General features: G+C 38.1%; 1 protein-coding gene across 1 annotated transcript in view; it reads left to right on the top strand.

The window, feature by feature from the left end:
• The window catches only part of ak5 (adenylate kinase 5), a gene marked incomplete at its 5' end in the record, with an annotated part of 80,360 nt that overhangs the window by 1,596 nt on the left and 63,250 nt on the right, over positions 1 to 15,514 (top strand). Inside the window, 3 exon segments of the mRNA XM_014013014.1 lie at positions 2,498 to 2,665; positions 6,401 to 6,573; positions 11,447 to 11,560. Coding sequence (XP_013868468.1) covers positions 2,498 to 2,665; positions 6,401 to 6,573; positions 11,447 to 11,560 — 455 coding nt within the window.

The following is a 15,514-nucleotide window of genomic DNA, read 5'->3' as shown; positions in this document are numbered from 1 at the left end:
GGATAAGTTATTGAAATACCAAAAGTGATAGTCGGAATGTCCTGAAGGAGCTGAACGTTTTTGATTAGAAATTGTTGAAACAGCACGAAAATTGCAGAACGAGAGGAGTGCCAAAAAACGTATTTCAGCAACGAGCAAAAATAAACAAAACAAACAAACAAAAAACAGCCCAGATAACARCCAACATGTGCCTTCTGTCTCCAGGCGGTTCCATGAGATGCACATGCAAAGTTAATGGTTAAGAGTTCCAAAAAGCTCCTCATTCATGAGTTATTGATTACAGCTGTGGTTCCCAGGGATGCAAAATAAACGGGCGGGTAGAATTTGCAAAGCAAAGTGGGCGTCTAACTTCACCAGCAGCATGCTAATGATGTTTGTTAGACAGTTCTGTGTGTGAGCGTATTTGTTTGGGATTCATATCAGTGATGCCAGCAGAGAAAAGGACTTCCTGTACCAGCGTGTGAGCGAGCACAAATTTACCTACGAGCCATAAAAACTGCACCGAGGGTCAGACAGACAAACAGAAGCAGGCAGGGTTTGATAGAAGTAGATTATCGTGGAAAGTCCAAACTCAGGATTTTTTTTCTTCAATTTATGTTACATTCTGTTACCCTAACTCTTGAGATGCTGGAAGGTGCATGTTGATGAGGAATATTGATAAAAGYAGCTCGTGGCTGAAGCACAACACAATAAAAACACGCTCTGCTCAGATTTTATTACTATAACTACCCATATGTTTGATTTATGTGCATAAAAATAGCAACTTTCAGTAGTTTTGCTGAACTTTTTGAAAAAAAATGGGATAACCAGCACTCCAAAAAATACTATTGTTTTAACTTGAAGCACTCGGAGAGTGCAAACCTCCGCCAAGACCAATTTCCTCCATCCTGTAAGAGTTAATGCGCAAAAGCAGAGATGGAAACACATTTGCTGATGAAGTTCTGAGGTAGTGAACATTTAAGCAGCAGTATGCACGGGGTTTCTTCCTGGTGGAGTCCATTGTGAAAAAAAAAGTCAGACTCGTCACCCGACGTTATTCATGGTCAAACTGGTGTGGGATTAAGCTCCTAAGTTTYCATCAGTCACATTTCACCATGTAAAACGTCTGTTTTATCTCCTTGTATGAGTTTGTAATGGTTCGACTCTCTTTATAAAGTGCTTCCTGGCTCCTCCCGTCTCCAAACTTTGAGGCCCGGCAGCTCTCTGTTTACAAGCCTAGTAGAGACAAACTGGTTTGATTGGTTGTTTGGGAAATGTGGTGTGTTTGAGGAAATGGGAAAAATAAGTTTCATGGTGCAGTCACGCACTTCCTGGTCACAAAATGTTCTGTAAATGCGCATATTATGGTAAAAATTATTCATCATTATATCTGGTTTTAACATTACTTTTATAAAGTTTGAAGTCCGTGCTGTCCAATCCAGATCACTGTTTTTTACAGAAGCCCTGTGAAAGCATCACAGCTTTGCCGATCTCAGAGTGTTAAAAGAAAAAAAAAATCCTGTATCCGCATCGTGATCCGGAACATCACCAAAATTTAAAGGTGTGTTCCTTGGCCCAGTACCCACAGGTGATAAAAATGTCATGACAATCCGTCCTCAAGTTTTTGAGTAATGTTGTCCACAGACAGAACGACAGACATACGCGACCGAAAACATTACCTCGCCCTTGGCGGAGGTAATAAGGGCAGAAAACAGACGCGTTTYGGCTACATGCCGTCGTCAACTTGTTACAGATCAAACAATACAAATCTATATAAAGAGGTAAAAAACACCTAAGCCAATCACAAACAGGTTGGGCAATCAGCTCAAAAAAACTGTGAATAACATGCACAACTAGTAGACTTATACAAAAAGTATACAATATACATTGTACACTATATACATAGTATACAAAATACAATACATAAGAATATATGAAATCAACGAGCAAATATGACACCAGGCACCCATTTACTCTCTTTCCCTTTTTATAAGGACGTTTGAGTTGTGCGCAATACAATTTTTTTCTTATTGCTGAACTTTTTGCACAAAATTGCCTTTCTTTTCTTCATTACTGTCATTGCTGCAAGTTTTTGATCAGCACCGTATTTTTAAAGAGATTGCATTGGCTTTAAAAGTGAGTTATWGCAGCTCTCACTTCCTCTGGAGTGGCTTCCAGCCATGATTTCTATCTCTTGTAACTGTGTTAATGTTGTGAAAGCTTTATAATCAATGCTTTAATCACGACAGACAGCAAGATAATTAGCAGCTGAAATGCAGCAGCTCTGTTTTGCATCCATCGCTCTCACGATTTAACCTCTTAATTTACTGTTTGATTGTTTAAATGGAAAACTTCTGCCTTTGATCCCCCCCAATGATTTCTGCCTTTACAACAGGACACCTGCAGCCGTTCGTTTGTCTGTCAGAAAGCGGTTTTTCATTCATTCATTAGTGCAGAAACAACCAGCTGACGTCCGGTCATTTCTAACCATGTGTGTGTTTCTGTGTGTGTGTATCAGTGCTGCCCGACAGCCCCAACTTTCCCTACAGACGCTTCGACCGCCTCCCCCCCATCAACCAGTTCTCCATCGAGAGCGACTCGGACCTGTCGGAGACGGCTGAGCTCATAGAGGAGTACGAGGTGTTCGACCCGTCCAGGCCGCGACCCAAAGTCATCCTCGTCATCGGTATGAACGCCGTTCACACATCCAGAAACATCGGGCAACTTAAATGATGCACGCTGCACACAAACCTGACATTTTTAAAAATATTCATGTATTTACATTTATTAAACCAACATRYTGTGCAGTAACTTAACATATTTCATGCTTAAATGCATGTATAAGAGYTGTACTCTTGTTTAATAAATATGAATACAAAACATTTGAAGCAAACAAAAGATAAAAACTTTAGCAACCTGAAATGCAACAACATAACACAACTTGAGTGCAGACGCCTACGTGGTTCTGGTAAAACGTCACTGCTGTTCATGTACCTGCAACCTCAGTAAACTTCTCATATTTAGCTTTGTGCAACGTAAAAACATTAGCATTAGCAAAGCTAACAGGGTTAGCAAAGCCAGCAGCATTAGGAGCGTTCGAGGTCATCACCCTGCGACAAAAGCAAACGCTAACACCGCTAACGTTGCCGAAGATGGCATTTAAAATTTAAACTCAAATACTTAAATGTAAACTTTAACATTTAGCCACAACATTTAAGATTTTCATCTTTTACATTTAGATTTAGGATTTAATGTTTGTGTATATTATTTAACATTTAAATGTAACATTTAGTAAAAAAAATAGCTAATTGTAAGAACACTGAGCTAAATAATAAAATGTTTGAACTAGGATTTTGCACTAAACGATGTAATAATGTGAGCTAAATAATGAAAATTTGATAGTGACATTTTTAGCATTATATTTTACACTTGGYACCTCGTGTTAGAGAGGGCTGATTTAAAAGTACAGACTAAAAAAGAGTAAGTTTAGCTGATGCAAAATATGCATTCTGGATGAGAATATGTTTGTATTTGATCAATGGAGCAGCTCTAGTTCAACACTGTCAGACACTTACATCATTTTATAAATCAAGTTAAAGTAAGAAAATAACTTTCAGACTGAACGAAGGTCAAAAAATAAACTAGAAAGTGATTTCATTGTCTTTCTGAAGACTTTAGATGTTTTTTTTTCTGCTGCGGAGGGATTTTGGCACTTGCTGTGGAGTGGGCTGATAGATATTTGTCCTCGCAGCACAAAGCCAGCTCCTCTTTCTTCATGGTGAGCACACTGTGCCCTGGTTTTGAAGAGGAGAAGCAGGACGGCACCAGCTGTCATCTCTGTGGAGGATCACGGGGAATGTTTTGTCTGTCAGGTTTGCAGACACAGACCAACAAAAACGTTACGCGCTGTTAGGACGACGTTGAGASGAGGCAAAGGTCAAGACTTATAAAATCCATCATTATGTCAATCCTCACGATTTTCCTCTGTGGCAATATTTCCATTATTTCACATCAAAAACATGTCTTGTGAAATAAACTCCACAAATAACTGCTCTATTCCATTATAAAGCAGCTAGGCTGTAGTCAAATTCTGTGAAAATCSTTTTTTTTTTGTACAGGCAGGTATGAGCAGGTATTAAAAGTGACATCACAGCGTTCCCCCACTTCCTCTGCTGCCAACATAGCTTCATGTTCTGGTTGTGGAATGCTTGTTAGAGTCCTGGAACAATCCTGAGTCAGCCTGTGTCTGATCACAGACCCAAAATGAGTTTAAGTGGCATGTTGGTTAGCTGCAGTCCTGAAGTCTCCAGCCTTCGRAACTACAGAAAAAGCATCAGTTTGCGTGTTTTACCAGTCATAGATGTTGGGATGTGGGCTGCAGAAACAACTGGTAATCCATGCAGAATGGTGGACAATTTTTTAATTAGTTTTTTGTTGGCAGGTGTGATTTTGAGGTCTAAAGGTGTAAAACTACAGAAAGAAAGATTCTAATTAAGCCAATGAAAGCAAGTCAAAACAGCAAAAACAGCTATTTTCTTTTTAATCAATTCTGACGGGAATAAAATCTTTTACGTTTTGAATGACTTGGTTTTAAGCAGCTATGGATTTATCTCTTTATAGCGTTTTTGGGAAAAAAACTTTCACACATAGGATCCAATCAGCAGCTTTATCACGATATAATATTATATCGATTTGTTTGGATAACAATACGATGTTTATCAATATCACAGTGTCTGTTATAATACGATTTTGATTTGATTCAATTCACAAGTCTGTGACTGATACAATATTGATTAGGGCTGTGTTTTGGAAAGAATTTAGTGATATGATATGATATGTATCATGAGGGGCATGATGCGATATGTCACAATTTTGTAACGAAGATGATAAATTGTGATTTATTGTGTGCTTTCCCCAAAATTTTAATTAAAAAAAATCATTATGTTTTATATGATTACTCACAACGCTAACGTTTGAGCTAGCGTTAAACTTTCTGGGAGAAGCCAAATGGCTGACTGCTGCCAACTAGTGGTCATAGCCTAAATTACAACACAAGAATGAACTGCTGGAATGAAAGTTTACGTTTTAAGCCTCAATTAAAAATTGATACAGTGCTTTAAAGAATTGATACAGTATAGGGAAATGAAATATCAGGATATTTTGATATCAAGGTTTTCATTTTGTATTGAAGTCATTAATCATTTAAAATCATTAATCATTTAATCAATATATTCATGTGGATCTACGTATTGTTACGACCCTATTAGAAACTTTCCAAAGGTTTTGTGGTCTTTCCAACACACATTTGAGCTTAATCTTAGTCCAACTTGTTAATATTCTTTGTGAAGATGAGTCTCCTGTAAAAAAAGAATGAAATATTATCTGAGGAAAACCTAAAACCAGTGTTTCATTTGTCAACAGCATTTAAACTCGCAGCAAAAAAGTTTTTTTTATTTCTGAAATAAAACCATAAAAAGGTGCCTTCATTGACAATTCTGCACATCCTGCAAGAAGTTTGAAGTGTTTCAGATGAAACGACAGGTGTTTTGTCTTTAAATAAATCCAGACTGTGACTGCCTGAAGGGTTTTTTTCTGCACAGAAATGAGCAACTGATACTTATTTTGCTTCATACATAAAACAGAAAGCACCGCACTGAGACCCGACTCTCAAAATCTATTTCTAATCTAGTGCGAGATGTGTTATTGATCTCTTATTTTCAGGTTTTCGCACTCTTTAAATTTCATTCCTTAAAAAAAGAAAGAAAAACTATTAGGATGTTGCTTGAATTTCTCTCAACACTGGGAGTTTTCTGATTAATTTTGCTCCAGTTTTAAACAAAAATACAAAAAATTCAGTGTTTTTTTTCCTTCTGAAACCAGAAAGCATGAAATTCAGTTAATCAGATGATTTTTACAAAAWTGTTTCCTGTAATGTGATTTTTTTGTATCATCAGTATATTTATTTCACTTCACTAGATTCTCAACAAGAAGTTTTACTCAAAATATCAACTTCATCCGGTTCTGACTTTTTCGTATTTTAACAATTTGTGATCGTTTCTTGTTCAGAATTGTGGTTTTCAGAAAATGAAAATGTTGAAACATCTTCTCACTCCTCTGCTCATCAGTTTCTAATGAAATGCAGCGGAAAAAATGAGACGACTTCTTGTCAAAAAATGTAGGCAGTTCACACATACCTGTTTTTTTATCCTCCTCCTCCACAAACAAACACACAAACACACACATACAGTCTGACAGTCTCATTTTCTCTCACCCACACATTTTTTACACTCACGCTTCTGGCAAAAAAAAGAAAATAAAGAAATGCTTAATATTCCTTGAAGAAACGAGATATTTTGCTAACAGTTTCTATCACCTGCGGTCGATAATAAACTAAGCATCAACATCTCTCCTCCTGCTTCAGGCGGTCCCGGCAGCGGCAAAGGAACTCAGAGCCTGAAGATCGCCGAGCGCTACGGCTTCCACTACATGTCTGTCGGTGAGCTGCTGAGGAAGAAGATGATCCACAACGCCACCAGCAACAGGAAGTGGAGCCTCATCGCCAAAATCATCACCAACGGAGAGCTGGCCCCGCAGGTAGAGGAGGAACACTCAGGTCCAGGTCGACACATCACAGGGATGCTGTTGTTTTATTATCATCTCATCCCGCGAGGGTTTCATGCCAACCTGGACCTTATCTCAGAAGTTGCAGAACAAAACTGCAGCCCTTTTAGATTAAGTACAGAATTTGTCACGCAATGAACAAATAATTTCTTTTTGTGACCTTATTTGACAACTGTTGCTATATTCAACAATCGTGTACCCTACGTGGTTTAACTAGTTTAGTGCATTTTTGTATTTATTTTCAAAGCTGATCCTTCAGAGGAACGATTTACAACCTCAATACTTTTTACCACAATTTCCCCCAAAAATTGACTGAATCATGAAGGTCCGCTGACTGTGGGAGCCATGACAATAATCCCAGTTATCTGGATTTAGATCTTTATTCAAGGCCTTTATTTTGATACAGTAAAAACAACAAAATCAGCCTACATGGAACTGGGAGAAAAATGATTTGAAGCTGAAAAAAAGATTTCAAACTGAAAAAGAAATAAATTTGAAACTGAAAAAATGATCTGAAACTGAAAACAAAGATTTGAAACTAAAAGAAGAATTGAAATTGAAAAGTAAAATAATTTTAACTGAAAAAATAGGGTTGAAACTGGAAAAATAAAGATTTGAAACTAAAACAAAAGATATTTTTGAAACAAAAAAAGGATCTGAAACTGAGAAAAATATAAATAATTTGTCAGATTCTAGTTATTTATTTTTCAGTTTCTTTTATATATATATATACATATATACATACATACATACATATATATATWTTTTTCTCAGTTTTGAACTTCTGGACCTGTTTTGACTAAGGGGGCGGGGCTTCAGATGACAGGGGGTGTGTTGCATTCCRAAACCGAACTGAAAATGTCTTTAAAACATCATCAATATTCTATGTTTATATAACTGGTTTTAAAAATTAACACGATTCACTGATTTAAGCTGCTTACATTAACACAAGATACAAATCCCAGTGGAAAAAATATATTGACAAATTTTATGGCCCTAATTAGGCTCCATACATTTATAGAAAACAGCTATACGTTGCATTTTGATACGTTGTTTCAGTGTAAATGAAATTGGCAGGTGACTGGTTTTAGTTTGTTTGTATGATTACATTTTCTTTGTCAGGTTTTTGAGCGTCACACACATACTCACACGTATGTGATGTTTCTTTGGCTTGGTTTGGAGATTCTTGTAACTTATACAAAATGACACAAAACAACTGTGATTCTGACCCCGGGCGTGTATTTTGATAGCAGGAGTATTAGAGGAGCTCCTTACTGTCAACAGAGTCCTTGGGATTTATCAGCGTTGCTGCGAGGCCGAAGCGTCGGCGTGACAAACTCGTTTTAGTCCGTGCCCTCTTGTGAGTTATCTTCAGTGACTGCCTGGCTCATCGTTCATCATCCTCTCCTCRCACGTTTCAGACGTCACTCGTCCCGTAAGCGCCTCGGCCCAGATGCTGGTTCAGGAACGACCGAGACAAAGTAGGTCAAACCGTGTCAGACATGACAAARTGGCTGTCGGGAGTTGGGACAGGTATTTTGTGCGAGGAGTGAAGTAAATAAATTTATATGATTTAAAATCTTTGTCTGTGAAAATGCAGTGAAATCACTCAAATCCTGCCGATCCTGTGAGACTGTTCAAAGGTTTTAAAGAGGCAGTTTACTGATTTCGTCAATAAATCTTCTCTCAAAGGCTGTGGGAAGTTGGGGCGCGTCAGGTGCTGCAGCACTCACCCATAGGTGCCACAGGGTTTCAAGTTAAGAAACTTGACATAATTTTTTCACATTTTTTTGCACATTTTGTCACATAACTGGCAATGTTATTTTTAATTTGGCTCAGCCAAAGTGAAACAGGAAGTGACATCAAAGGGGAACTATTTAAGAAAAAGGACCTCTGGTCTTTTATACTGAAACAATATCCTTTGAACTCTGACTCTTTTTCATCTCTGATAGACTCAAATCAATCTAAAGAAACATCAGATTCTTCTCTACAGTCTGTGTTGTTGGTTATTGTAGCAATGCTTTGTTTACATGCAGACATTCCCCTTTGACATCACTTCCTGTTACTTCACATGCAAATATCTCAATAACTGATCATCTCAGCCTTGAATAATTTGTTTGGCAATAAGTTATCCAGTACAGCTGGGCCGCAGCAAAAGTAGCCATCAGAAATTCAGCAAAATGAAGATTCTACTCTGTGAATTTAGCCCGTTATCAACTACTTTTGAACCCTGTGCAGCTCCACCTAGTGGTGGGATGTCATCATTTTGCAACTAAAATAATCAACAATGTAGTTTATGGTCAATGCTGGCTTAAAGCAGCTTATTTTAAGACATTAATACATCTTTGAAGCTCTCACGGGCCACATTTGGCCCACAGGCCTTGATTTGAATGCATTCAAACTACGCATGGAGACATACTGTAGTTTGGGTTGTCTTTTCGTTTTACATAGTCAATGAAAAAAAGAAGCTTCCATTGGGTTTTCATRGATTCTGCTTCATCTACATGGAGTTTGGACCAACGTTTCAGAAATACATCAAWATCTCTGTAAAATGACTGAAGTAAAAGTTTAAATTAATCCTTTCATTACGTAGTTCAGGATCATCTTTTGCTTCAGAGTAACTTTTAAAGCAACAAAATAGTTCCTTCTTTTTTGGGATAGGCATTAGATTTGTGGATTTCTTACAATTTTTCATATTTATTCTGTTAAATCAATTTTTTAAAAAGTTTTTAGACCAAATATCACTTCAGTGGCATGATTAAACTTCCTTCTCTGTCRACTATATTGTACTTTTCTACTTTATGAGCACAAAACAAGCTCTCAAAAACAACAAAAAGGGTCTTCATCTTGTTTATCGCTTCCTACAGAAAAGGCAACATAATTCATTGTGTCACATTTGATAGATGTGAAAATTACAACCATGACTCGTTAGCAATGACGCAAAACAAACATCTGAGCTCAGAGTGAAAGGCGCTCTGCACGGAGAGCCTCCTCACGTCTGGTTTTGTGTTATGAGTGAGTAAACGGGGTGATTTTTGGACCCGCTGTTTTCCGTGGGTGGATTCTCTCTGCAAGAGTCAAAACGTCGCTGCTCCATGTTTTAAATTCCTGCGAGATCCAGAAACTGAATCTTAAAGCTTTTCTTAGACTAGCCCCCTTGATTTAATCTATTTTATGGACTCTAGATTAGATTTAATCTCTGCGCTGTATCCTGGACCGCATTCTGATATTGAAGAGAAATTAAACAACTGTGTACGTTGTGTTATTTTTAGATCGGTGCATTGCTCATTAATCTCTGCCAGATTGTGAGTTGCATTCGGCCTGCAGAAATGTGTTCAATCATGTTGACCTCCTCCAGCCAAGAGGAAGTAAGTGAAGCTAAGAGAAGTTGGCATTTCTGCCTCCTGGAGCTCGGCGCTCCGCTGCAGCTACAAATATTAAAGAGTCGTCAGAGGGAGGAATCGTCTAAAGCACCTGCTTTTTTAAATTAACAGCCTGCATTGTTTTCATGAAATGCTCACCTCCAGCAACTTTTCATGCCAGAGCTGTATGGAGTTGTAGCCATTTTGATGAAACTTTGAAAAAGCAAGCATTATACCTGATCTCAGTCTATAGTTTGAGAGTTATTACTCAGAGTTTGAKATGTAAATGAGTCTCAGCTATGGCTACATCAATAACTGTGAAACTGACTAAATTTTAGCCATTTTTGTGTTGGCTAATATCAGATGATTGTAGTTTTTTAAAACGGATTTATTTATTATTTTTCCTGGAAGGTTCATTAGAATCTATCAAGTGGCTCATGAGATATTTTGCTAACAAAGTTGACTTTAAAGTACCTGTGACATCTTTTTTTGTAATACATATGAATGTATTTTTGGAAAGATAACATTGGCAACACATTGCCAAACAATTTCACGCCGTTAAGATGAACAGTTATTGGCATACTCACATGTGAAGTCACAGGAAGTGATGTCAAAGGAGAATGTCTGAATGTGAACAGAGAATTGCTGCAATAACGAACAGACTGTAGAGAAGAATCTGAGGTTTCTTTGGACTGATTTGAGTCACTACCAGAGAGATGAAAAAGAATCAGAGTTTAAATAACATTGTTTGAATAAACAAAGACCAGAGAGTTTCCTCTCTTCACGAGTTCCCCTTTGATGTCACTTCCTGTTCCACTTTGGTTGAGCCACATTCATAAGAAAATGCCAGTTATGTTACAAAAATTGGTAAAATCGTGTTTTATTCCAAGTTTATTAAATATAATGATGTTTTCTTTGAAATTTTATACTTGAAGGATGTGCCTAYCACAGGTACTTTAAAGTTAATGCCAAAGTTTTAAACACAAATATTATAGGGGATCAATCTCACAATTTGATATCAATATCTGCAAAATCGACTGAGTTAGAAACATTTTGTGTTTGGTAAGCTCTCTTTGCTGTGGTGGATTGGATTGACTCCAAAATGTAATTAACTGTAGATGTCAATCCAATGATTGCCTTCTGAGAGTTTCAATATAATCTGCTCAGTGCTTCAGGAGATATTTTGCTAAAAGTACAAACAAACAAACACGAGAAAATCAATATCTTCCACCTCCACCTTCTGGCAATAATTAGTTTACTCGTTAGGTTTAGTGATGGCTGCTTTATGATCTATAACAGAGATTTTTCTCTCCTCATGGAGGACCCCCACCCCCACCCCCCACTCTTATTTGTATTGATCAAAAATCTAATGACCCCCCCTGGAGTTACAGCTGGTTCTGGTAGCATTTAACATTGTTTTATTGCTTTTTTTGGCATTTAACAGAAAAGTAATATTATGTTGCCTTTTTTCCACTGTTTTCTAGGAGACAACAATAACTGAGATAAAACAGAAGATTATGAAGATCCCAGATGCTAACGGGATCGTCATAGACGGGTTCCCGCGAGACGTTGGGCAGGCCCTGTCCTTTGAAGACCAGGTGAGTCTCTTTAATGAGGTTTATTTATCTTCTGGGGGACATTTTCATCTTCGTGTCAGATGACGTTTTCAGGTTCGTATCACTGGTTAGCTAACAGGAATCATCACTGCTGCAGGGACGTTAGGGCAGAAGGAAAGCGTTTTGCTGAAACACACAGGAACATTAAATATCTGTAAAAACCAGGAGGGTTTGATGTGTTCAAGATGTGTTTTAGAGTTGATACCGAAGAGGTTTTACCATGCAACAAAGTCCATGTGGTGGCAGAGAACATTAAGTTCAGCTGGCTGACTATAAATATGACTATATTCTCCCAGTATTACACAGGCTTGTTTAAATGTTGTGCAGCAAACTTTAAAGGAGCTTCAACATGCTGTTTCTTCAGCAGTGGAGTCTTGCGTGGTGAGCGTGCATACAGGCCATGGTGGTTCAGTGCATTACTTATTGTTTTCTTTGAAACAAWCGTACCTGCTAATTCCAGGTCTTTCTGAAGCTCTCCACAAGTGGTCCTTGGCTCTTGGACAACTCTTCTGATAATTCTTTTCACTCCTCTGTCAGAAATCTTGTGAGGAGCACCTGGTCGTGGTCGGTTTATGGTGAAATAATGTTCTTTCCACTTCTGAATTATGGCCCCAACAGTGCTCACTGGAACCTTCAGAAGTTTAGACATTCTTCTGTAACCGATGCCATCATTATGCTTTGCAACAATAAGGTTGTGAAGGTCTTGAGAGAGCTCTTTACTTTTACCCATCATCAGATGGTTCTTGTGTGATACCTGGCCATCATTTGGGACTGAACCAGCTGATATTAACTTGCACTGACAAGGGGCAGGCTTGCTTTCTAATTACTGAGAGAGTTCAGCTGGTGTCTTGGCTTTCCATGCCTTTTTACACCTCCCTTTCTCCATGTGTTCAATACTTTTTCCCTGTGCCATTCCACATTATTAYAAATAACTTCATTTATGGACATTTATGGTTTGATTTCTTTGTATGTATGGATCACTTGGGTTGTTACCGACATCTGGTGAAAATTTCATGTCATTAGCACCTCTAGTAATATATTTACTGAGAGAAATGTTGACGTGTTCAATACGTATTTTACCCGCTGTATACTTCTCATCCAACCACAATTAAATTCACTCTATCCAGGAGACAATTTATCAGGATAGTATTTTTTAAGTAGTAACAACTTGGAGTAAAATAGGAGAAACGACTTTCTATTTCTAACCTTTTTGTGAGTAGAAAGTACAGATAATTGTGTAAAAATGTAATGAGTAAAAGTAAAATGTACGCTGAAAAATAATTACTCAAGTAAAGTACAGATAACCAAAATTTCTACTTAAGTACAGTAACAAAGTATTTGTACTTAGTTACTGTACAGCTCTGCAATTAACTGTCAGAACGATTAATATGTGTCACTTTGCAAATAGTGCAGTTGGTGTTATGTGATGAAAACGTGTTTTTGTGTGAAACACATCGTCACTATCAGGTGAGCATGTGAGCCCGTTGGCAGAAGGTGGTGCAGGGCACCTAAAGCTAACGCTACAAACGTGTTGAATCACCTGAAACAYAAATCAAAGTACGAGGAAAGYCAGAAAAGGCCAAGACCACGTCGGCTACGAGTGTCMTCGGCTAAATGCCACAAATAATTGTGATACATTTTTTACCCCTACCTGCCACCAAAGGCAAAGACAATCATGTTTCCGTTTTTCTGTTAGCAAAATWTCCCATGAGCCACTCTTAAGTGAACCTCACAGAAATGAAACTCATTTACTTTCAGAAGTACCCAAATCAAGGTGGCTGACARTTAAATAACCTGATCAAACACAAAAACAGCTACAATTTAAGATTACATCATAACATCACTTACAATGTTAGAACAAAATGGCTAAAACTCTTTTTTTATCCACATCTTCTGCTGCTAATCTGTACTCAGCTCATGGAGTCAGCAGGTCCAGGAGAGAAACCCAGACCTCCCTCCAGCGAGTCCTGGGTCTTCCTCGGTGGGACGGGCCCAGAACACCTCTAAAGGGGGCCATCCCAATCCGATGCCTGAACCGATGCAACTGACTCCTTTTGATGTTGCTCCTCATCAGAACTCCTGCCCTACAAAGGAAATTAATTTCGGCTGTTTGTATCTGGGATCTCGTTGTTTCGGTCCTGATCCACGCCTTGTAATCGCAGATGAGGKTTGGAACRTAGACAGACCAATAAATCCRGAGCCTTGTCTTTCAACTCAGCTCTTTCTTCACCACGACCGACCGAAGCAACACCCTCATTACTGAGGGTGAGACCCCGATCCATCGATCCATCTCCCGCTCCATCCTACCATCACTCAGGAACAAGACACCCAGACACTTAAAACTTGAGGCAAAGAATGAATAAGTCATTTGAGGAAACTTTGCTTTTAAGCAATAAAAAAGAGAAAGAGACAAATTATGTTTTTTCCTTTTGAAAAACTAATATCCCCTCCCCCATCGGGCTAACGGTCTGCTGACCTGCTGAAGGCAACACAGGTGAYATGTTTCAGTAAGAGGCAGCTCCTCGTTAGTAGTGTTCAGTAACTGTCTGTCACGCAGAGTTYGATTCTCTGATGGGGAATTATATTRCTWTTAATCYATGTTAATCCCCTAATAAAGTGYTCTAATTAAACCCCTGTTAATTCTCCCATCTTCCYAGATAATGAACAGGAGTTCTGCCCTTCCATCATATCGTGTTATATTGTGTTAACAACAAGCTGGTCAGAGAAGCTGAAGCATCACCTTGACAGTCCGATCTCTGCATGTGCGTCACGTTGTCTCTCAGCTCAGTCACATTTATGATGCTTTTAGTCAGCGGCTGCTTCTGACCTGCTCTTTTTCTATTTGCTGCCCAGTCAGTGTTCCTAAACTGAGCAGGTACGACCGGACGACTCYGGCCTTCTGACCGGCTGATGGGTTYACAGTCTTTACAAGCGTCTGAGCTCCTACAGTAAATCTGTTTTTTAAACAGGACTCACAGATGTTTCTCCAGCCTTAATAAAGGCAGATCATTAGGATTTAGAAGCTTTGGGTCTTTTAACTGAAGCACATACAGCTGATTAGGTAATCGTGTGACACAAAATGCTTTCAGAAAGGCTGCTAATCATTAGTCCAATCGAATTCACTTAATGTTTATAAAGTTTTTTAAATGAGCTTTCATTGACTTCATAAAGGATGTGACCCTTTTGAGCCACTTCAAACAAAGTCTGACTTTATATAACGTGTTTATATAACCTGAGAGTCGTGAACACAATAAAACTATATATTATGTTGTTAACTCTTTTAAATGTTAGTCTAAATAACTAACTAACCCATTTATGATGTTCTTGTTATAGTTTACCTCCTCTGGACTCTTTCARTTTCTGTTGTTATCTAAGATCAGTCACTTTTCTAAAATAACTAGTTAATCAGGTACTRTAGGTTTTTGAGAGTAAATTCATATAAACAGACGTCACATACTCAGGCATGTTTTGTATAAATTGCCAATAAAAGTCACAATTTTAAAATAAATTGTATTTTTTGCTGGAAAATCRCTGGTTTTGCACTTAAGTTTTATTTAATAACGTACAGTTACTGTGCTTTAATGTTTGATACTGGATCAAATTCAGATAGAGAAAGAATATAATTATTCAAGTCTAAAATTTATATTTTGAGCACTATGGATGGATGGATGGATGGATGGATGGATGGATGGATGGTTGGATGGATGCTGGATGGATGGACAAATGGATGGATGGATAGATGGATGGATGGATAGATAGATGGATAGACAGATAGATGAATGGATGGATGGATAGATGGATGGATGGATAGATGGATGGATGGATGGATAGATGGATAGACAGATAGATGAATGGATGGATGGATAGATGGATGGATGGATAGATGGATGGATGGATGGATGGATGGATGGATAGGTGGATGGATGGATGGATGGA

Source organism: Austrofundulus limnaeus, unplaced genomic scaffold (genome assembly GCF_001266775.1).
Source record: "Austrofundulus limnaeus strain Quisiro unplaced genomic scaffold, Austrofundulus_limnaeus-1.0 Scaffold97, whole genome shotgun sequence".
NCBI lineage: Eukaryota > Metazoa > Chordata > Actinopteri > Cyprinodontiformes > Rivulidae > Austrofundulus > Austrofundulus limnaeus.
Note: the sequence above shows the minus strand (reverse complement) of the source record. Positions and strands in the feature narration are given on the sequence as shown.